At 34.8% G+C, this 24,727-nt stretch overlaps 5 protein-coding genes across 5 annotated transcripts in view; 1 reads left to right on the plus strand and 4 right to left on the minus strand.

The window, feature by feature from the left end:
- Positions 1 to 4,914: 4,914 nt before the first annotated feature.
- On the minus strand, positions 4,915 to 5,906 carry LOC129568877 (uncharacterized). Its single transcript, XM_055447205.1, has 3 exons — positions 5,853 to 5,906; positions 5,124 to 5,570; positions 4,915 to 5,025 (listed from the first exon to the last, which is right to left on the minus strand). The coding sequence occupies exons 1-3, from the start codon at positions 5,904 to 5,906 to the stop codon at positions 4,975 to 4,977; spliced, it is 552 nt and encodes a 183-aa protein (XP_055303180.1). The 3' UTR covers positions 4,915 to 4,974.
- Positions 5,907 to 7,415: 1,509 nt separating this feature from the next.
- Positions 7,416 to 9,574, minus strand: LOC129568909 (uncharacterized). Its single transcript, XM_055447251.1, has 3 exons — positions 9,465 to 9,574; positions 8,800 to 9,129; positions 7,416 to 7,555 (listed from the first exon to the last, which is right to left on the minus strand). The coding sequence occupies exons 1-3, from the start codon at positions 9,516 to 9,518 to the stop codon at positions 7,487 to 7,489; spliced, it is 453 nt and encodes a 150-aa protein (XP_055303226.1). The 5' UTR covers positions 9,519 to 9,574; the 3' UTR covers positions 7,416 to 7,486.
- A 983-nt stretch (positions 9,575 to 10,557) lies between these two features.
- On the minus strand, positions 10,558 to 11,585 carry LOC129568910 (uncharacterized). Its single transcript, XM_055447252.1, has 3 exons — positions 11,475 to 11,585; positions 10,963 to 11,280; positions 10,558 to 10,737 (listed from the first exon to the last, which is right to left on the minus strand). Exons 1-3 carry the CDS (start codon positions 11,526 to 11,528, stop codon positions 10,687 to 10,689), a joined length of 423 nt encoding a protein of 140 aa, XP_055303227.1. The 5' UTR covers positions 11,529 to 11,585; the 3' UTR covers positions 10,558 to 10,686.
- Positions 11,586 to 14,496: 2,911 nt separating this feature from the next.
- On the minus strand, positions 14,497 to 19,302 carry LOC129568878 (pancreatic lipase-related protein 2-like). Its single transcript, XM_055447206.1, has 7 exons — positions 19,249 to 19,302; positions 16,615 to 16,704; positions 16,044 to 16,233; positions 15,494 to 15,709; positions 15,032 to 15,143; positions 14,672 to 14,950; positions 14,497 to 14,590 (listed from the first exon to the last, which is right to left on the minus strand). The coding sequence occupies exons 1-7, from the start codon at positions 19,300 to 19,302 to the stop codon at positions 14,497 to 14,499; spliced, it is 1,035 nt and encodes a 344-aa protein (XP_055303181.1).
- Positions 19,303 to 20,927: 1,625 nt separating this feature from the next.
- The window catches only part of LOC129568879 (uncharacterized protein K02A2.6-like), a 14,273-nt gene continuing 10,473 nt past the window's right edge, over positions 20,928 to 24,727 (plus strand). Inside the window, exons 1-2 of the mRNA XM_055447207.1 lie at positions 20,928 to 21,628; positions 21,782 to 24,722. Coding sequence (XP_055303182.1) covers positions 20,928 to 21,628; positions 21,782 to 24,722 — 3,642 coding nt within the window. The remainder of the gene's footprint in view (positions 21,629 to 21,781; positions 24,723 to 24,727) is intronic.

Consider the following 24,727-nt stretch of genomic DNA (forward strand, 5'->3'; position numbering starts at 1 on the left):
TGGTATTATTGGAGGCGTTGGCACCTCACTGATATTCTTTGCGTGACCACTTGCTTTTCCGACTGGGCCTATCACTCTAATTGGCGCTGAATTAATACCTTTCGATCCATAAAAAGCATCCAGATTTTTTGCTATGGCTTGCACGTTAACTCCACTTACATCCACGATTAAGAGCTGAGGAAATAAAGTAAAGTGATACATTTGGAATCAAATTTAAGAAACTTGATCCAAAATTTGCAAGTGAAAGAATTCCAAGCAACATTGAAATTATAGAAAATCAACTAAAATTCTGTTTAAAATTGTCGACTCACTTCAGATACCACCAAACCAATGAGCAGCAGTATGAAAGATCTTCGACTCAGCATTTTTTCAGCTTCAAACTATCAAAAGTTTACTGTAAACGTATCAATTGATAAGAATTGATGAACTGTTTGATGGACAAACAAATCGAATAAACTTTTTATATAGTTTTCAAGCATGGTCGCATCAGTAAGCAACGCATTACGGGATAATGTAATCCACGTGTAATGACAATTCTAATTAAAATGCACAAAATATTATCGCACACATTTTGTTAAAAAAAAATTAGAATAATTGACATCAATTGGTGGAATTGTGCATAATTTTACGTCTCACATCAATGGATTACATCGAAAATACCAGCTGTTCACGTTTATTCCTCCATCACATTCACTATGGTTTGGAAAATAACGCAATTGGATCGCATTGAATTGCAAATTCTAGAAAATATTCTTGACTTTTGAAGTGTTGAGTGGTGTTACTATGGGACCGTTTGAATATGGAAATGTTCACATCTTCGCAGCATACACAAGACACATTCCGTTTCAAAGTTGTTTCAAAGTTAAAAAAACAACCACAGATGGATCGTCGCTTACATACGGTAAATATGAATATGAATATGAATATGAATGATCAAACGACATGACCTCGCTTGAATACCTTTGCGTTACATTCAAGCTTACGTACCGTGGTTGTGTTGCTTTGCTCAATAACTGCTCTGTTAGTATAGGGATATATGGCATCATATTTACTTTACATCTTTCAATGGAGCGAATGCGTTATATAAATTTACGCATAATCTAAAAGAAAGATAATAAACGAATCTCATACAAAACCACAGCCGTACTCAGTAACACTTTCCCTGAAGATATCCATACAAATCTGTTCAGCTTTAACTTAAGTGCAGTTAAACATCTCATTGGGCTGAAACGGCTTTATATTGCCGGCAATAGTTTGAAGAGAGTGAATTTTACACTGGTATCAAGGAATGCTAAGATGAACTTGTATGAGCAGCAATTGAAATTCAAATGCATAAAATCTTGAATGTGAATGATTTGACTGAAGTGGACAGTGGGCACATTTCCACCCTTTTACGATGATGAAAGTTCTAATGGATCTGCATCACCGATGATGATGGCGACAGTACAAACGATTGAATTTGCGAGGGAATCTCTCCCGAAAACGGAAATAAATGTTATTACTTTGGAAAATACAATTGGTTGATGCTCCCAATGAGGTCGACCAAACAACGACAGGCAAGATATTAGAAATTTTTGCAGAGACATTGTCTCTGAGACAAGCTTTACATTGATCGAATCAGATACGATACCGATCCAATTCCATTATCACAACTGATCACAACATAACCTGAATCCTTATGATGATCTAAGGTTCTGAAACGTGAATAATGGATCTTCGTTTACGTGTGCATAAAATTTGTTCCATTATTACACAACTCTAAATAAATACTCAATTTTATCTAAACTAAAGTAGATTCTGAGAGGCAATAAATTGTATATTTTTCACAGAGAAAACCGTTTATTCATTTTTTTCAGTTGAACAAAATAAACTTAAAATCCTATGTTTTTGCAAGAATGTTTAGAAAATTCGAATTAATTCACAATGTTTTACAAAAGTACTTTTGAGAACAAAACAATCTCAAATTTGAAAGCTAGCCCTGTAGCTTCTTCTTCGAAGATATTTGTTGTTTAAGAATGTTAACCATGTTATGGTTTGCCATGTGTTTTTTTGCTGAATTTGACTTGTTTGGGGGCGCCCCACTTCCTTTCTTTGTGCGTTCATTAATTTCTTTGACTTGGCTTTTTACAAAAGACATGGGCTCCGGTTCTGAGTCTACTGCAACCGGCTTCACAGATTTAACAGATTTAACAGATTTTCGCATTTCAGATGGATTCTTTGAAGGCGTCCAACCGATATTAGAGGTACCAGGACTAGAAAATTCTACCATCTCCACTTCCTTCACCGGCTCATTCTTCTTCTTACCAGATGATTCCCCGGATAGTTCTCCGCTCACATCCCCGATTAAGAACTGTGGAAATAAAAAAATTCGATTATGAACTGCGGAAAAATTGTGATGCAATTGAAATGAGAACAACGGATGAGATTTTCCGACGGACATTGTTTTTGGAATAGAAGATTCTACTTTTCCGTACACACAGTGTCAAGGGAAAGTATAGGAATTGGTCCCGAAAACTTTTTTCATAAAATTAGCTTAGATCATCATAAAAACTCATGAAACGCGTAGAAAACCACTTTTTGAGACACTTTTCCGTTCGTGTGCCGTCGTCGTCGTCGTCGATGGTGTTTGTTAAAACGATAACTCAAAAAATAATTGAGATAATCAAAATCTGGAAATGCCAAAAGTTGTGTATCCGAAAAACTTAGTTCAAGTTTGAAGATGAGCCATTTTCAATTTGATTCTGGGGTACTTGCCCTGAGAAAAACCTAAAAAAATTGACACTTTTGTACGGGAGGTACCCGTCAATCGACTCCGAAGAGCTTCAAACTTCAGAGGTTTCATTTTTCGGAGAAAAAAAAGATTCTGAAAGTTTCATGTTGATCGCATTTGCAGAAGTTTAGTTTTTGACCTTCAATTTTTGTCGAAATTTTCTTGGAAAAAATTGAGGGTCAAAAACCAAATTTTTGAGCTAATCGGAGTCGATTTACGGGTACCTTCCATACAAAATTGTCGAAGTTTTAACTGAAGTGACCGATTTTTCACTCGAAAACTGCCTTTATTCAAGAAAATTCACAAAAAATAACCAAAAGTGCGGACAACGGTACGGAAAAGTTCGGGATTACGAATGTAATTCTTTTTATTTGTAATTGAAAGGCTTGAAGCCTTGGACAATTATTTATTGTTGAAATTGTTTAGAAAAATCATCTTTAAATTTTCGACTGAAATTGTCAACTCACCTGGGATACCACCAAGCCAATGAGCAGCAGTGTGAAAGGTCTTCGACTCAGCATTTTTTCAGCTTCGAACTATCAACAGTTTACAGTAAACGTATCAATTGATAAGAACTGTTTGATGGACCTAAAAGCCGAGCGCATCTTCTTATATACTTTTCAAGTATGGTCTGACATGACTATATTACTGAGGTGTAAGCAACACATTAACGGTATAATTTAATCCACGTTCAATGACAATTCTTAAAATGCACAAAATATAAACGCACACATTTTTCAAGAAAGAAATATCTAACATTTGACGTCAATTGGTGGAATTGCAATTCCACCTGTGCATGTATGCATAATAATACGTTTCGCATCAAATGGATCGCATCGAAAGTACCAGATATTCACGTTGAATCTCTCATCACCTTCATTATGTTTTGGAGAATAACGCAAGCGGATCGTATTGAATTGCAAATTCAAGCAAATATTTTTTTTACTCTTGTACTGCTTAGTGGTGTTACTAGGGGACGTGACTATTTGAATTTGAAAATTTCACATCTTCGTGGTATGAGCAAAACATACTCCGTTTCAAAGTCGTTTTAAAGTTAAAAAATAACCACATATAGATCTTCGCTTACATAAGAATTTCAGAATGATCAAACGACATGACCTCGCTTGAATACCTTTGCGTTACATTCAGGCTTACGTACCGTGGTTGTGTTGCTTTGTTCAATAGCTGCTGTGTTAGTGTAGGGATATGGAATCATATTTACTTTATATCACTCAATAAGGTGAATACACTGACCTTAATGCGAATTTACGCATTCTCTTAAAAATCATGAACGAATCTCATATGAAACCATAGCCGTACCTAATAACACTTTCCATAGAGATAGAGGTAACTTTTTAACTATTTTTAAATTCCAATGAATGTATACATTAAGTTAGTTGATATATCAACTTGATAAACGTTTAAATATTCAAACATACTATGTACAAAAGTGCAAAATGAACCGGCCATCGAACTAAATGCAGAAAATAAGTGCCCAAATGAATGTTATTGTTATTGCACAAAATGCAACTAGAATATTCGCCTATGTCTATACTAAAAGGGTGATGGTAAAACACGTGATAGAAATGGGAAAATGCATGACAGAAAGTAGAAATTTGCATTACGTTTTGAATTCTTCGTATAACGAACTGAGCGATACCTCGAGTGAATTACTACCGTGATCGACATCACGCACATTAATTTGAAAGTAGTTGATAGAATTCAAAAACGATAGGAAAAATGGAAATCAATGCAAATATGAACCAATGTACAACTGAAATTGATGTTCAACTCCAACGTCAAATAGCCTCGTGCAGCTTGGTGTCATTTCCTCCACTTCCATATGTTTGCATTGATGTTTGAACTTTGACAAGTGAGCTTCTACAATGGACGTTAAATGCGAGTGGAGACGCCACAAAAATGGCTCCAATATAGTCGATTATTGATTGAACCACTTTTATAAATTGGGTAATGATGTGACAATATAAACAAAACAACAACGTTATGCTAATGAGTCAGTATTTTGTATTTATTTTTCATCTTCAAATTGATTGATTTCAATTGAGATATATTCAAGAAAAACAATTTTTTTCTTCTTTGAGTTAGTTTCGATCTTGAAATCATTTTATGTTGAAATACTCCGTGTAGTACAAGTAGTATGAATAAGGATAAATTGCAACAGAATTTGTCTGTTTCGGTTAAGTTTAAAGTCCACCTTGTGGATTCCACAAATTAACCCATCCTTGTCTTTTCGCCTACAATGAGAGAAGAAACGGAAAAAATAATTGATCCTAAGGAAAAGTTCAGTAAAAATAATTACATTCAATTCGTGAGAATGACTGAGATTACTTACTTTTGCTTCCAAGGCAGAGTAATCAATTCTTCCGTCTTGGTCTTTTATTGAAATAGGCATTGGGATTGAATCATTGTGATCCGGTTCAGATAAATGCTCTAGAACTGTTTCCGGCTCTGAAACATTCGATTCAGATACAGGCTTAAGAACTTTTGTTGATTCTGTTGAAGCAGATTTGTTCGGAGACACCCAGCCGTTCTTCTTTGCATGATCGTCAATTTTTCCGATTTGATCTTTTACTGAAATAAGCGTTGAATCATTTTGATCCAGGTCAGATACAGGCTCCGGAACTTTTGTTTTTGCTTCCATGGTTTGATAAGCCGGATCCATCATAACAGGTTTGGCATATTTTTTTGGTGGATTTGGCTTGCTTGGAGGCACATAACCGTTTTTGCGACCATTATCATTCTTCCCGGATGGTGCTCCACTCACATCCACGACTGAGAACTGCAGAAATAAAACAAAGTGATTCAATTGGAATGGGAACAGTGGATGAAGTCGGAATTATTTTCAACTGTTTTTTATTCGAATGTGAAAACTAGATATAGATTTTTTTCTTATTGAAAAGCTCAAAAATGAGCATTTTTCATCAATGAAATTAGTGCAGAAAATGTATTCTAAGTTGAAAAGAATCAAATGTAAAAAATGCAATCCAAAATTTGCAAGTTAAAAAAATTCCAAGCAACATTAAATTTACAAAAAAAAAATTGACTAAAATTGTCGACTCACCATGGATACTCCCAAGCCGATGAGCAGCAGTGTGAAAGATCTTCGACTCAGCATTTTTCCAGCTTTGAACTATCAAAAGTTTACTATAAACGTATCAACTGATAAGAATTGACGAACTGTTTGATGGACATACGAATCGAACGCATCTTCTTATATACTTTTCGAGTGTGGTCACGTCAGCACTCAGCAAGCAACACATTAACGCTATAATTTAATCCACGTGCAATGACGATTCTGAATAAAATTCACCAAGTGTTATCGCATGCATTTTTTTCAACAAACAATGTCAAAACAATTGATGGAATTACAATTCCACCTGTACACGTGTGTACCAAATATTTGATACATGGATCCATATAGATCGCATAGGAATTACCAGATGTTTCCCTTTATTCCTTCATTACTTTCACTATGGATTGGAAAATAACGAATTGAATCGCATTGAATTGTAAATTCAAGCAAAAAAAAAATTCACTATTGAACTGTTGAGTGGTGTTACTATGGGACGTGGCTGTACACTGTACATGGAAAGTTTCTACACCTTCACGGTATGCACAAAACACATTCCGCCCCAGTTTTAAATTCTAAAGAAGGAAACTTTTGCGAGAACAAAAACATTGTTTGAATAACTAAATTCTTAAATTCAAACCAGAGATCTCATTTTGTATACGCTTCCATTTTTAGGCGATAGCTGTGTATATTTTGCAATTTTTTTTTCATAGCGTAGCACGAGAATATTTTGTTATTTTAAGGTTAAAAGATAACCACAGATGGATCTTTGTTAACATACGATAAATATGAATGATTAAACGACATAACGAATACCTTTGCGTTATAGTCAGGCTCACATACCATAGCTGTGTTGCTTTGTTCAATGGCTACAGTGCTAGTTTATGCAAGGGATTTATCAAATCGGATTAGGTATCTCTTTATAGACAAACATTATATCTAAGTACATACAAAATGAACCGGACATCGAACTTGATGCAGAAAATAAAGCTGCATAATACCGATCTGGGCCACTATGAGCTAGACTTACTCTTTATTAAGTGCCCAAATGAATGTTATAATTGCACAACATACAAATAGAATATTCGCTTTAGTAAATTACTAAAATTTTATTCTAAGAAAACTTTAAACACTAAAATATAATTGGTCAAACAAAGAAAAAATGTATTCATTCCTTTGAATGGAACAAAATGAACAATAATATCAACATTTTTGACTGTTCAAGTTCAATGTTTCGTATAACAAACTGAGTGATCTTCCGAGTGAACTGTTTTCCAAAATGCCAAACATATTGAAACCATTGATTGACACCACACAAAATAATTTAAATGAAATTAATAGAATTCAAAAATGATATGAAAAATGAAAAACAATGCAAATGTCGACCGTCAAATTCCTTTGTATAATTGAAATTAATGTTTAACCCCAACATCAAATTCGATCAATTGAGCAAAGATGTGACAATATAAACAAAACAATAACGTTGTGCTAATAAGGAAATATTTCATATTTATTTTTTATCTTCAAATTGATTGATTTCCATTGAAATTCATCCTAGAAAAACACTTTTTTTTTTTATTTTCATCAAGTTAGTTTCGAACTGCATCAAAATTTTTCTGTTTTGGTTAGTTTCGGTTAATCTTTTTTGGTCCACTTTCTGGATTCCACAAATCAACCCATCCTTGTTTTTTTGCCTGCAAGGAGAGACGAAACACATAAAAAATTAATTGAGCTTAACGAAAAGTTCGCTAAAAATATTGGGTCATTTTTGACCAGCATTTACTGTCGACTGATTTAACCCATTCAAAGCCGTGATCTCTTTTTTCAATTTTTTCCTGCGAAGTTCTAAAAATTTGGCTTAAATGCAAACAAAATATAAAAAAATCGATTCAATTTTAAGTCTTTGATAAAGGTGAGCATGCATACTTTTGGATTATAGTGCGACCGATTGAAAATTCATAAGATTTTCCGTGGAAAACCTTGATTTCGTCACGACGTATTTTTTCAATACAAACACAAGAAAAACCATGGAAAGATTGTTTTTTTTTTCATGTTTTTTGTTGTCAATTTTAATTTTGAGATCAAAAAATATGTATCTGTACATGCTTGGCTTTAAAACTTCATTCCGAAATAAAATAATAATCGAGTTGTTTGAAAATTTTCCGATTCATTCCCATGTGTTGACCCCCTAAATTTTCTTTGCCGAAATGCAAAATGCCCTATTTCATATTGTGCCGAACCAAATGGTATAAATTATATATTTTATGATAGATTAAACTTTTCTCTGTCATAAAAACGTCATTAGACGAGGAACGAAACAAAAATTGACCAATTTACGTGTTCTTGCAGAACATATTTAAAAACGGTTCCATATGGAACCATCGCTTAGATTGGGTTAATGGAAAGTGGAGATTTTCCAATAATTATTATATTCAATTTGAAAGTATGGCTGAAATTTTTGCAAAATATTGGCAGTGAAAATTTTGCTCCCCTTGCTAAGGAGGAGTCTACTAACTGATGCCATGCCTAGTTCACGTAGGTACTGTGTAGAGCCAGCGAATACGTTATATATCACCAGTCACCGCCAAAATCTTTATCGTACTTTAATTTAAATATGACGAGATTCAACGATCAAATAACATTGGAAATTTTGGTCTCGATGATGTTCACAGTTTTGTCACACAAACACTTACTATTTTATGTAAATGCTACGGTAAACGTAAAAAAATTATTGTAATACAACAAAAACGGTATGTAGAAAAGCGCTGTGTTTCGTTTTGTTTGGCGATCGATATATTCTCAGCGGATCTTTTATGCAATGGAATTTCAAAAAAAATTTACGTCAATTTGGTTTGAGTTATTTCTATTTAATTCGATACAAAATATATGTCAACAAAATGAATGTCCATCGAGTCCACAGTTTATCGACACTACTTACTTTTGCTTTCAAGGAAGGGGAATTGCTTAGATGCTCCCCACCGTTCTTGTTTGCAAGACCGTCAATTGCTTTGGCTCGTTCTTTTATTGAAACAGGCGGTGAGTTGTTGTGATCTGGCTCAGATACAGGCTCCGTAGCTTTTACCGGCTCGTGATGTTTTGCTTTTGCTTTGAAAGAAGGGGATTTGGTCAGAGGTACCCAGCCATTCTTCTTTGCATGATCGTCAATTGCTTTCACTCGGTCTTTTACTGGAACAAAAGTTGGACTTGAATCATAATGATCATCATGCTGGTTCGCGAATGGTGCTCCACTCACATTCCCAAACAGGAACTGTGGAAATAAAACAAAGTGATTAGATTGGAATGAGAAGACCGAATGAGATTGGAATTGTATTCAACTGCTTTCTCATTTTCATTTCTAAACTTTCTATTTTCTATTAAGGTGATTCACAAGATATGACTTTTCACTATGAAGAAGCGGATATTTTTGACAATTTTTTTTTAAATGAAAGATGTTTTTTCCATTTTTCAAACGAAAAACTTCAAAATGGAGATATTTTTTAAAATAAAATTAGTTCATTGAAATAACCTTAAACGAACCAAATAGAAAAAAAAATTGTTCCAAAATTTGTTCGTGAAAGAAACTACAAAAAATTGTCCACTCACCTGGGATACCACTAAGCCAAAGAGCAGAAGTGTGAAAGATCTTCGACTCAGCATTTGCCTAGCTTTGAACTACCCAAAGTTTCACTGTAAACGTATCAATTGAAGGGAATTGACGAACTGTTCAATGGACAGATGAATCGAACCCATGTTTTATATACTTTTCAAGTGTGATCACACCAGGAAGCAACACATCAACGGTATAATTTAACGTGCAATAACAATTTTAATTAAAATGTACGAAATATTATTACAAAAAATTACAATACCACCTGTGCACATGTGTATAATTTTGCAATTCACATCAAATGGATCGTATCGGAAATGCTAGATATAGTGATGGTTTGAAAAATAACGCAATTGTATCACATTGAATTTCAAAGTCAAGCAAATATTTTTTTTTTACTTCCGAAGTGTTGAGTGGTGTTACTATGTGCGTAGCATATTCGCGGTATGCACAGAACACGCTCCGCCTCAATTCTGGTAACTTTTACGTAAACAAAAAAACATGTTTTGAATAAATAAACTCTTCAATTCCAACAATCAACTTCCACAATCACCTTCTAAATTTACAAAAAACAAATCCAATGAGCTAAAAATAATGATAATATATTCAAGCTTACGTACCGTTTGTTCAATAGTCTGTAGCTACAGTGTTAGTTAATGCAAGGATATACGGAATCATTTTCACTTTACATCACTCAATAAGGTGAATACCACGAGTATGAAACGACAACAATCAGTATTTTCATAAGACCAGCTCTACTGACACTACACTTATGGTGGTAGTCGAAAATTTCAGTCATATAAGCGTATACATGGCCGAAAATCAATTACCCATTCATATAGGCCATATAAGTCCTATTTTAAAGTATCTGTACATCTCTTATTATCATTTTCGAAAAACACAAAACACCATAATTTACATTTTTCATGTTACGTTTGAAGCCACGATTCATAATGCGTTTTTAAGAAACAAATTTCATGTTGCGCTTCAGTTCAAACCCTTCTGTATGCCCATTTTTATTATCAACAACACATGATATAACAATATAAACAAAACAACAAGGGTGCGCTGATAAATCAATATTTTGTATTTATATTTTGCCTTCGAATTGATGAATTTCAATTGAGATGCACTCAACGACTACACATTTTTCTGTTTTCATTGAGGTAGTTTAGCAGCATGGAAGTATCAATTACATCAGAATTTGTCTTTTTTTTATTAAGTACAACGTCCACCAGGAAAACAATCAACCCATCCGGAATTTTTCGCCTGCAATGAGAGAAATAAAGTTTAATTAAGATTAATGAAAAGTTTGATAGAAGTATTTACATTCAATTCGAAATTTGAATCATTGATTTATGCGATGGAATTTGAAAAAAAGTGAATATTTTTTCTACAACTTCCTTCGAAGGTTAATCTGAGTTCGGTCTATTTAATTTGATACAAAATCAATCTAAATAAAAGGAATGTCCACAATTTACCGACATTACTTACTCTTTCTGCCAAGGAAGGTGAATTGCTTGGAGGTACCCAGTCGGAGTCCTTTGTATGACTGGCAATTTTTTTAGCTCTGTCTTTTACTGAAACAGGCGTTGGGATCAAATCATTGCGGTCCGGTTGAGATATAGGCTCAAGAGCTTCAACTATTTCTTTCACGTAAGGCCAATTGCTGGGCGGCACAAAATCGTTATTTTTTGTGCGACTGTTAATTCCTTTGATTCGGTCTTTTACTGGAACAAAATTTGGGCTTGAATCATAGTGATCATCATTCTGGCTCTCGAATGGTTCCCCACTCACATTCACCACTAAGAACTGTGGAAATAAATCAAAGTGATTAAATTGGAATACGAACAATGGATGAGATTGGAATGATTTTCAACTGTTTTTCATTCGAATTAAAGTTTTTGATAGAGATTTTATTTAATTGGAAAGCAATGAAAAATTTTCATCAATGGAATTAGTTAATGACTAAAAAAAAAATTATACTACTGAAATTGTAGACTCACCTGGGATACCACCAAGCCAATGAGCAGCAGTGTGATAGATCTTCGACTCAGCATTTTGCCAGCTTCGAACTAATAAAAGTTTACTGTAAACGTATCAATTGAAGAGAATTGACGAACTGTTTGATGGACATGCGAATCGAACGCATCTTATTATATACTTTTCAAGTATGATCACATCAGCATGGAATGACAATTCCAATTATAAAACGAATTACATATGTGATCCGAACTGTGTTTGCGCAAAAGAAAAGATATACAGATTTGACGTCAAGTGGTGGAATTGCAATTCCACCTGTGCACATAAAATTTGGCGTTCCACATCGAATAAATCGCATCGAAAATACCAGATGTTCATGTTAATTCCTTCATCACCTTCAGTATGGTTTGAAAAACAACGCAATTCGATCACGTTGAATTTCAAAGTCAAGAAATAAAATTTCTCCCTTAAAGTGTTGAATGATGTTACTATGGGACGTGGTCATTTGAATATGAAAATGTTCACATCTTCGCAGTATTCACGAAAAATAATACATACACGTAATAAATAAATAAATAAAAACGCTCCGTTTCAAAGTTAAACCACAGGTAAATAGTCGGTTAGAATATGAATAAATAATGAAGCAAACGAAAAAACGAAACGAAAAGTACATGAGGGGAGACGTGTTCGAGCACGTGTTTGATGGCTGATTTTGGAAATAGATTGCTCATTATACGTTACAACTTATTGTAAAAACATGAATTTGAAAATCAAGTAAATAAAATAACAAAAGCAGAATTGTGATCTCTTTAAATCCGCCTTCATGATGTAAAGTTTACTCATCTTGAAATTATTACAATAACAGAGTACAATAAATTTGGTTTAAAATGTGTCATAAAGTATTATGCACAGATCGTTGGCATCTATCCAAACTTAGCTGTCAGTCCGTTTCAGGAGTTTTGTTGCAAAAAACTTGTTGGACGCCCGGAATAAATTTTTGCTCTAAATGTCAAATCAGTACAATTGAGACATGAAAGCACCCCAAAAAACCATAAACAATACATTGATAGAACACAGTTTAAAATTTACGCCCGACTATAGACGGAATTTCGGCTGGTATACGCTTTCAGTCTATATTTGACCTAAAACTTCAACTGAAAATCTACTTTCCGTCGTATATTCGTATGAAATCTAGGCGAAAAAACGGCTGGCATACAACTTACTTGGGCGAATATCGACTGAGAGCGTATCACAGGCTCTGCATAACACTAACAAAACAAAGTAAAACACGAATTTGCGATGAGCGCATTCAGTGAAGATTGTTTCAATTCATTTACGTTGTTAGACGCACTCATGAACGCGACATTTTTATTTTTTTTGTCTACTTTATTAACAAATATAAAAAAGATTCAATAGTTTGCGGTAAACATTGAACGATCTGAGTCAAAACTTTTGACACTTATCTCGTAGCGCTAGGAGTGAGCTGTCAGACGCTTAGATGCAGGACCTTTGGAGCGTATACTAGCTGGAATTCCATCTATATTTAGGCGTAAATTTTAAACAGTGAAGTGAAGAACGTAATCTTGGGCCAAAGTTTCCAACAAGTTATTTTGTTGAATATATAACAGCACATCGACATTTTTACTTTTCCGCACACGAAGTGTGAAGTGTATAGCGATCGTCGTGAAAATTTTAAATTTTCGTTGTAAACACGATAACTTACAAAATAGTAGAGCGATTTTGCTTAAATTTGGCCAGGAGGTAGCTTACGTTAATATCTTGGATGTATCAGAAGTTGGATCAAATTGGGCCAGTCCATCTGGTACTTTTGCTACATCATAGATTTTCATCCCCCCTTGGATTTTTTCGAGAAAAAATTTCTTTTTTCCCCACAAAATGCATTTTTTGGTTATTTCTCAGTCTTCTTCGCGATTTTTTCGTGGTAAACCGTGTTAAACGATGTTTTACCACGATGGCCGACCATGATGGTCTGTTTTTAATTACTTTTTTCACTTCAAAATGCATTTTCTGGCTATTGCTGGCTGTTTTTTATATGGTTAACCGTGTTAAATGGTGTTCTCACCACGATGGACGATTTTGATGTCCTTTTTACTGTTTCGAAAAACGCACGAAAATTCCTTGTAAACACGATAACTTTCGAATCTCTTGAGCAATTTTGTTTAAATTTTGCAACGTGGTGTCTTATATAAATATCTTGAATGTATCAGAAGTTGGACCGAATCGGACCAGTCTATCTGGTACTTTTGGTATATCATGGAATTTCACCCAAGGGTCCCTCCTCGGATTTTTCGATCGAAAAAAAAAAATTCTATTATTTTTTTTTACTGTTTTTACACGGTTTTCCCATGGTAAGTGATGTTAAATGGTGTTATAACACGATGGTCGACCACGATGGACTTCATACCATTTTTACATAGTATAGTCAATATGGGTATCATATTAAAGGTCTTTGAATGGAGATAAACATGAACACCATCCCGGTCCATCACGGTTATGTTAACACCACTTAACAGCATTTTTTTTATATGAATAGTTGACATGGGTGTCATATGAAAGGTTTTAAAATGGGCGTGGACATGGACACTATATCCGTCCATCATGGTGACCATTTGCACTCCAGATTTTACTCACGAATACACCGCCACGAATTTTAATACCACGACGGAGCAAATGAAAATAGTATTCAGTGGCTTCAATTTCACCATCAACCATTGCAGGCTCCCAATCAACATCCTCGTTCAAATATTTCAAATAATCGCCCATTTTAACAAACACGACTGACTTTCGCAAATATCCCAAATTCAATGAAACATACAACCATATGATTGAAAAAAAAATTCAAAGTCATATCGATCTCCATAAAAATCCAAACATACTTTAAAATAAGAACAATTGCAACATTACATCCAAGTGATCTATATTTTACATTCTACCGAAAATGTGCGGAAAAGTTCGTTTTACATGGTAAAACATTTTATTTATTTAAACTTTCGATTACAAACGAATTTTTTGTCAAGACGACTTTTAACCGTGTATTCCTGTGAATGAGTGTTGGTTTGATTCACCGCGGGCAAAAATCGATTCGGAATTCGTAGTCAAGTAATAAATGCTGGCCTCACTATGTGCAAAAAAAAAGAAGAAAAAATGCAAAATCCATTTTATTCAGAAACAAGGAATGAAAGAAAAATCTTTAACTAACGCATTCTTATTGCCCGGCTTTCCACCCATTTTCAATCCATGGCCTTTGCAATTCCTTTTTTTCATATCATCGAATGAGGAGCATGGATATGCGTAGAATTGAATAGGCGAGTAAATACTTTCAACGAAATATTCAACTGCACGCCAGTGTGAGCATCTGCCAAGTAGATCATTCGAGCAGCCGGGTTGTTTCAAACCAGTATTTGGATAGAAGTCAACCGTTCCGATTGGATTTTCTATTCCTAAGAATGCGCCGTTGGTGTGAATGACTTCAACAAATCTAATCTTAAGAAAGAAATATATGTGATTCTTGGTCTCAATGTAATTTTTATGGATTGTAATTTATAAATGAGTTTCTCACTTTGCATCCCCACGATTCAAACGTTCAGTAGGTTTATCCAAAGAGAACAGTGGAGCGGCTGGATCCAAACCAATAATTTTTGGCAATTTTCCAGATTTTACATTCTTTCCAGCTAAGAATAGAAATCAGTTTTTGGCATAAATTTTCGATAAATTTTAATCATATTGTTCTTCAAAGGGGAGTCAAAAAAACATTTAGTCAAAAACGGCGTATGCGATAGAGTTTTCCAGAAGAAAAAAGTTTGTTCTGGGAATGAACATAACCAATTTTATGCTCTCCCAAGCATCTGGGTTTGTCATTTGTAGTAGCTTGGGCATTTATTGTAATAAGAAGACAGAAAGTGTTCTGACGGTCAAAATGGTGTGTGTAGCATATTAAAATATGGAATTTGTTTTTTGACGTATTAAATCGTCGGAGTGGCGAAGTAAAATATATTAAGCGAAAGCAGTGCAAACACTTTACCAATTCCCGCAATATGAGCACCCAATGAGAATCCTATTAAACTTATGTCATTGATGGAAGCGAGATGATTTTTCACCATGTAATCAATCATAGCTGCAACATGGATACCAATCGAGTTTACTTTGCTACGAGCTGCAATGTAATTAAATGTTTGTGAAAATTTTTCCCAGTTTACGGCAATCAAGTTTGCGTCGAATTTAGCTTTCGATAGGTAAGCTGCGGAAAGAAAATGTCAGGAATAATTATAAAGGGCATTTATAAATGCAATAAAATATTTTGAAATCACAAGGCAAATGCTAGACCCCTAACGCCATCTATTGATTTTTGTAGAAATCATTAAAAGAACTGAGCTTCATGTCAAGTCTACTATTAAGTCTAAACCTTAGACTTAACAGTGGACTTGACATGAAACTCAGTACTTTACTTTAACTTAACTTACATTTGAGCTACTTAAACTAACTTAATAGCAAAACGTCAAACCAAATGGTAGTTGTACTCGCTGTTGACGTCTATTGTATTTGCCTTGTGTTTGAAATTGATTTAAACTTACCATCATTGATGATTCGTTTCAATTTTCCATTATATTCGAGATATCCGTGAATTACGAAGCGTGTGGGCACATTTTTATTGAAATTCGATTTGGTGATCGACGTAATGTTATCTATCGACAGAATTTGCGGTGTGTCTTTGTTTTTCAAAGTATACAATTCGAATATCACATCATCTTTGCCAAGACCTGTCTGGGAGAAAATACTTTTTTCAAGAAACTTTTTTGATTGAAAATGTTCTTTTTATCGATTAAAGGCAATTAAAGGTTTAAAAGCATTGAATCTTCCAAAGGAGTCAAGATTAGTTGCCATAGGTAAGGTGCTTAGATTTTCCTTTCGAAACACTCTGATTGTTTGCGTTGCTTAATTATTTGAATATTTTCAATAAATAAAAACGAGGACATGTCCAATATGCATATTGGAAAATTTCGATATTCTCTGATGAAAGCTCTCAAAAAGGGGAATTGTCCTTGTAATACAAGGACGTCTGCGGACCTTACATATAGCGGTTTAAATAAATTTAAAACTATTTCCGAATGTATGCAATATTTTTTAATGATAATGCGTAAATACCTGTTGGCGAGATAAAGATGGAATGTTGTTATTTCCTCCAGCGCTCGATCCGGAACCTTTCGACCAGAGACTAAACATGTGATCTATTTCCTGAAGCAACAATAAAAAAAAAAAAACAGAAACAAATTAATGTCGTTCAAAATAATTACATTCAATTTGAAATTCGATTCGAAAGGTGATGAGGTTTAACCACCAAAATTGAAATTTTGATTTATACGATGGAATTTCAAAAAAAAGTGAACATTTCCATAAAAACTTTCATATTGCTTTATCGAATTACCTTGTCCGCTGCTGCGATTCTTTGGGCTGTCGCAGCATCAACCTCAGACTTTAGTTTAGATTCGCTCTATTGGATTTGATTGACAACAAAATGTATGTTAATATGAAGAATTTGCAAAGTTTATCGACATTACTTACGATAGACGGACCAGCTTTTAAATCTGGCGTACTTCCATACCAACCACTAAACCATTCCTCTATTTCCTACGGCAATGAGCGAAAAAAACGAGCCTCATTCATTGAGTTTAAAGACAAGTTTGCTAATTTTGTATAATTAATAATTGTTTAGATCTTTTTATTTTTACTGAAACAATTTCGACTTTATTAAAAAATTGTGTGTTCGCTTCGGTGGTTTTGCTTAATATGAGATACATTCATTTCAAATGACCGACCAAAATGCTGTCATGGTGGACCAAAATGCCGGAAGGGTACATTCACTCACACATTCATACCGTGTCATTCATTCAATTGTCATTCAAAACAGTCATTCCATTATTTGTATGCAAATTACACAACACTAAATTACATTCAATTCGGAATATAGTTCAAGGGTGACAAAAGAACATCGGATATTTTGGTATTGTCGATTTGGGCAGTTTTGACACACAAACACATACAAATTAAATGTAAACGCATACAGTGCCACATTTGATAGCCTCTGTAAGGATTGTGCGGCTACTCGCTTGTAATTCATATACAAATAGCACAGTTTTAATTGTGTAAATGAATGTATGAAACTACAATGGTTATGCGAATAGTCAAATTAAAGAAAAAAACAAGACAAAAAAATATCAAGCGAAGACAGACGAGTGACGCATTATGTGCTATTCTGCATCTCACTCATTCTAACATCGTCATTGCAAATATACACAGCGCAGTTGCACGGTATATCTGTGTGTTCGAATGAGATGCAGATAATCTGTTGGCATGCTTTCTTGTTATGTTTTATGTTTGTTTCTTCGTTCATTAGTTGCATCGGTACACTAAGTGTTGTTCTAATGTATTGGTATGTGGTAATTGTCATATGAGTGACACTACGGTAAAAGTCACGAAATTTCCAAAGTTTTTCAACCACAAAATTTCGAAATTACAAATATGATTTATGTGATGAAATTTTTGAGAAAACAATGAAAATTTTCAATGCAACGCTCTTTTCATGCATATTATTTCATCGAATTACCTCATCCGCTGCTTGAGCTGTAGTTTTCTTTGCTTTCGCTCCACCCTTATTCTTTGCGTGACCATCATTCCTCTTCCCGAATGGTCCTCCACTTACATACACGAATAAGAACTGTGAAGATAAAATCAAGTGATACAATTGGAATGTGCACAACGGGAGGATCTGGATATTCGTACACGATTTTGACATTTTGTACACTTTTTGGTCATTTTGATGACGCGCCGCGCGATTCCTTTTCCACCACTCTGCCTATGGCATATAGAGCTGCCTGGGTTTCCGCGCGCTACGCGCGCGGGGAAGTCCTGATGTTCCCCAATCATGTAAAACATTCATCAGCAAAAATTCAAACAGATAAAATAACGAATGTCCATAATATGCAAATTCCGTTTAATTATATTTATTAGGTTGAGTTTGAAATAATTGAAAATATTTATACTTCATTCATTAAAACAACCGCGTGTGTGACTTCAAAAAGCAAATTATGACAGTAAGCAAAGCACCGTGGCATAACTAGGAAACATTTTGGAGTTTCAAATTTATGTTTCACGAATAATATTCTACTCGCTTCAATCGCAATTTTACTGTCCACAGAAGCAAACACCTCTCTCATACTTTATATACCACCTGTTAATATTCTATTTATGTTGCTGAGAATAAAAATGGGAGTATAGGATTGTTTGAACTGAAGCGCAACATGAATCCGATGACTCAATAGAAACGTATCATCAAAATGGAAGTTTCGAATGTGGTTTTAGCATTTTTCACAAAAATAATAAGAATTAACGAAATGTAATCTTCAACAAAGTTATGAAATTGGTGAAGTCACAAAATTTCGCTGAATCTACTAATTCATTGTCACTTATCATTTTCGCAAAAAAACTCAAAAAATCACATTCCAAATTCCCATTTTTCCTGGTGCATTTCTATTGAAGCGGCAGTTCATGTTGCGCTTATAAGAAACCAATTTCAGTTCATTTTTGCTTTTATTGTATATTATATATATACGAAAATCCCATTCGTGTACATATTGTTTGATCAGTGTACAAAATGTAAAAATCGTGTACAGAAATTCGTGTACAAAATGACCAAAAAGTGTACAAAATGTTAAATTAGTGTAGAAATATCCAGGTCCCGAATCGAATGTAAAAATAATTCGACTAAGATTGTCGACTCACCTCGGATACCACGAAACCAATGAGCAACAGTGTGAAAGATCTTCGACCCAGCATTTTTCCAGCTGCGAACTATCAAATGTTTACTGTAAACGTATCAATTGAAGAGAATTGTCGAACTGTTCGATGGACTTACGAAACGCAACTTTTTATATACTACAAGTGTGGTCACGTCAGTAATACAGTAGCGGTATAGTTTAATCCACGTGCATTGACGATTATAAATGCACACAATTTTAAAGAATTTTTTTTCAGAACAATCGACGTCAATTGGTGGAATTACAATACCACCTGTGCATATGCGCATAATTTTACGATTCACATCAAATGGATCGGAACGAAAGTACCAGTGCCGGTATTCTAACACCATTTCGAACACTTTGTTCAGAATTATTACGAGCGATCAATTGTATTTTGGAAGGTGGTATCCAAACGTTATATATGGATTTGTCTCTTTTTCATTGATTGAACGTTTGGTTTCCACCTTCCAAAATATGCATGGTGTTAGAATACCGGCACAGATGTTCACGTTCATTCCTTCATCACCTTCATTATGGTTTGAAGAATAACGTAATTCGATCACATTGAATTGCAAATTCCAGTAAATATTCTTGAGTTCTGAGTGGTGTTCTGACGTGGATTTTTGAATATGAAAATTTCTACATCTTCGTGGGGTGAATAAAACACACTCCGTTTCAAAGTCGTTTCAAAGTTAAAAAAATAACCGCAGATGGATAACCGTTTGCATATATGGCACGTGTGGCTTGCGCTGTATGTATTCCTGTGTATTCGAGTGTCTCGTGTCATACACAAGCGCCATCTCAATTCCTTCGGGCTGAAACATATATCGATGGCTTTCAAAAAAAGTTGATGTTTCTAAATAAAATGGCGTGAAATGACAATGATTGGTTCTATATAAATTAATTATAATTTTTTGTGTGTATATGTTTTTTCTATTCACAATTTTTAAGTTCAATTTTTATTTTTATTAAATGAGTGTATTGTTTAATAACTCAACATACAAAAAACAGTAATTCATAACATCCACAAATTCTCCACGTGTAGAACGTACAGAACAAATCGCTTGAAGAGCTCGACAGTTTGACATTTCAAACACAGCTGAATGAAATGCATAGTAACAAACAAGAAAAAGTCATATTGAAAGTAGATTCAAAAATTGTTTAACTCGAATCTTCCTCGTGTTACATATATGTAACGCTTTTTGACAAGTAACGAACCTTGGTACTTAAAATCGAACGAGTGATAATATCATTATTGTAGAGTACGTAAAGTACATCATTATAGCAAGTGTGAAACTACTTAATCTATTACTACATTTATATCACAGCGCCATTCACACACATTGTCAACTAGAATAAAACCATTGTGACATTAGCTAGTAAGAACATTGAATAAAGACTTTCTTCTGTTTCCGACACTCACGGAGATACATCACATTGACGACAAAAGGGCAACTCAAAGTATTACTGCGAGAAAAGAATCTCAAGATCTCAGCAAATTCACCGTAATTTTTTTACATCGAAAAAGTACTGCGAGAAAAAAATCTCAAGATCTCAGCAAATTCACCGTAAATTTTTTTTACATCGAAAAAGTAATCGTAAGAAAAACTTTTTTTTTTCTGAACATCTGTGCATTACATGAAAATCATCGACCAACGAAAAATGACGGACACGAAAATCATCACCGCATCATCGATGCCGGAGTTTAACCCGACAGAGAATTGGAATTTGTGGTTCGAACGTCTCGAATTACATTTTGTCGAAATTGAGTGCACAGACGAAAAGCAAAAAATTTCAATTTTATTGAAATTGATCGGAGCAGAAGCATATCAAATTCTGCATTGTTTATGCAGTCCGAAATTACCGAGCAAAGAGAAGTACAACGATTTGTGTGCGTTGATGAAAGCGCATTACACACCACCCGTAATTGTTTTCAACGAGCGAAGAAATTTCTACGCAGCGAAAATGGGAGCCGACGAACGTGTAGCATCGTGGTTCGCACGTGTGAAGAGGTTATCACTCGATTGCAAATTCGTCGCTGGTGATTTGGAACGTATCGTTTTGGACAAATTTGTCGTTGAATTGCCAAGCAAAATATTCGAAAAACTTTGCGAAGAAGACGAAACGCTGACGTTGCAAACTGCATTGAAAAAGGCGATGATGAAAGAAACAAAAATTCAACAATCGCAAAACAGCAGCGTGGACGTGAATTTCATCAAAGCGCGTGGCAAGCAAAGCAGCAGCAACGGCAACAACAACAACAATCGCAAGAAGAGCTACGGTAACGGGAAATCGAAAAAACCATGTGGGCATTGTGGTTGGAAGAACCACACATCATCATCATGCAAATACAAGGACAGCGAGTGCCATTCCTGTGGACGAACTGGGCACCTAGCCAACATTTGCAAGCAGAAGGATGAGAATAACGTCAATTTTGTTAATTTTTTTGATAAAAATTGTTCAATTTCTAGTGAAAATTTTTCTAATTCTGTTTGTAATTCCACTTCTACGTTTAGCATTGAACCATGCGATGTGACGAATTATGACTACCCAATTTATTCAATTGAGGGCTCGGAAGGGAACGATCGCTATGAGTTAACTGTGCTTGTGGATGGAGTCAGGCTTACGGTTGAATGTGACACTGGTGCACCATGTTCGCTCATATCAATTCACACATTTGATAAATACTTTGATCGAAGAGTTTTGAAACCATGCAACACACCTTTCTCCGGATACACAGGTGACCCATTGAAGATCATTGGTGAGTTTCAAACAGTTGTTAATTACAAAGGTCAAAAGATATCAGGAATAATTGTAGTGACAAACAGTGACCGACCGACTTTGTTAGGTAGAAATTTTCTGCGTGCTTTTAGTTTTGAATTAGTACAAACAAATCGCGTCAACAATATTTTTGCGCCCAACGAAATGATTGATTCAATCAAAAGTGAGTTTCACGAAGTTTTTAGTTGCGGTTTGGGAAAGTATAGCGTCACGACCATTAAATTACCCATTCAAAAAGATGTCACACCGATTTTTTGCAAACCTCGCCCTGTTCCGTTAGCATGGCGTGATATGATAGCGAAACAGTTAGATGACTTCGTTTCAAAAGGAATACTTATTCCAGTAGACAATTCGGATTGGGCTACACCTCTTGTGCCATTATTGAAACCTTCTGGCGATATTCGCATTTGTGGTGATTACAAAGTCACAATTAATCGATTTTTAATCGATTTCAAATATCCATTGCCACGGATTGATCAAATTTTTGCTTCAATGCAAGGAGGTATTTTGTTTACTAAACTTGACATGTCGAATGCATACAATCAGTTAGTTTTAGACGATGAAGCACAAAAATTGTGTACATGGAGTACACACAAAGGCATTTTCAAAATGACACGTTTACCGTTTGGCGTCAAAATTGCCGCCGCACTTTTTCAAAAGACCATGGAAAATCTCCTAAGTTGCTTCTCAAATGTATTCTGTTATCAAGATGACATTGTTGTCACCGGGCCAACTCTAGCAGATCATTTGAAAACGCTAAAACAAGTTTTGATTAAACTTCAGACAGCCGGTCTCAGACTAAACGTCAACAAATGTGAATTTTTCAAGGAAAAAATTTCTTATTTAGGATTTGACATTGACAAAAATGGTTTAAGTCGGAACAAAGAACGAATCAAGTCCGTTCTCAATTCACCACGACCAAGGGATGTCTCTGAATTAAGAGCATTTATTGGCATGGTAAATCATCATTCATTTTTCATCGAAAATTTCGCCCAGAAAATGACACCGCTTTACCATTTGTTACAAAAAAATGTTGAATTTAAATGGGATCAGGCTTGTCAAAATGTATTCGAACACATGAAAACAGAAATCTGTTCTGATCGAGTTTTAGTTCATTTTAATCCGAAATTATTAATTATTTTGTCTACAGATGCCTGTAATACAGCCATTGCTGGTATTTTATCTCATAAATATGACGATGGAACCAAGAGACCTATTGCATATGTCTCACGCGCATTAAATAATGCAGAAAAGAATTACAGTACTATAGAAAAAGAAGCATTAGCCATCATTTTTAGTGTGATTAAGTTAAGACAATATTTATTGGGCATGTTTTTCACGCTTGAGACTGATCACAGGCCGTTGATAGCAATTTTTGGCGAAAATAAAGGCATTCCTTTAATGGCCGCTGCTCGTATGCAGAGATGGGCGTTTCTTTTGTCTGGTTTCAATTATTCTATTCAGTACATTAAAGGTTCTTTGAATACGGCTGATAGTTTATCACGTATTGCACAAGTTTCTACAGCGGAAGAAACCAAGGAGAGTTCATACATAAATTATGTAGGTTCAAACATCATGAAAACATTAACGTACAAAGATATAGCCACACACACTCGACGAGATCCAATTTTATCAAAGGTTCACGATTGTATTCAACAAGGAACTGTCGATCAGCTTCAAGGCAGTGAATATACATCATTTCGAAACAAAGCAACTGAATTATCTGTTGAATCAGGTTGCATTCTTTGGGGCTATCGCACAGTCATTCCAAATGCTCTGCGTAAGATCATTTTGCAAGACCTTCACGCATCGCACATGGGAATTGTAAAAACGAAAGCGTTAGCTCGTTCATATGTTTATTGGCCGCATATTGACAAAGAAATTGAAAATTTGATAAAAGGTTGTATTTATTGTCAAAAGACTCAAGCAAGTCCTGAGAAAAGTACTCTCATGCCGTGGACACCCACTGATTCAGCTTGGAAACGTGTTCACATTGACTTTGCAGGTCCCGTTCGAGGCTATTATTTGTTTCTTGCAATCGATTCATATTCCAAGTGGGTTGAAGTTTTCAAAACCAAGGATATGACGTCTGCATTTGTCATTCGTAAATTAAGAGAAATTTTCTCACGATTTGGTTTAATCAGCATCTTGGTTCAAGACAATGGAAGACAATTTACTTCTGCTGAATTTAAACATTTTTTGGAAATGAATGGCATCGTATACATATACACCGCACCTGGACATCCATCGACAAACGGCCAAGCCGAGAATTTTGTCAAAACATTGAAAAAGTCATTAATTGCAACGATTGAGGAGAGCAAAATAGGTGACTTCGACACCATTCTCGATAGATTTTTGTTTGACTATCGAATTACAAAACATTGCACAACTAACGAAACTCCTGCGAAACTCCTTCTCGGAAAAGAATTAAAATCGCGTTTTAGTTTGCTAAAACCGCCTGTAGTTACAGATGTTATCAAAGAAAAGCAACAAACCGCAATTAAAAATTATAAAGGAAATCGTAACGTAAATTTTTCGGTAGGACAAAAAGTCTATGTAAGAGATTATCGAAACCCAAACAAAGCAAGTTGGTCACAAGCTACCATTAAAAATAAAATAGGACCACGTAATTATACCTGTTTGTTACTCCGTGAAAAACGTGACATTAAACGTCATGTAGA

Source organism: Sitodiplosis mosellana, unplaced genomic scaffold, assembly GCF_009176505.1.
Source record: "Sitodiplosis mosellana isolate CC-2019 unplaced genomic scaffold, AAFC_SMos_1.0 Smas_scaffold_27, whole genome shotgun sequence".
Lineage (NCBI taxonomy): Eukaryota > Metazoa > Arthropoda > Insecta > Diptera > Cecidomyiidae > Sitodiplosis > Sitodiplosis mosellana.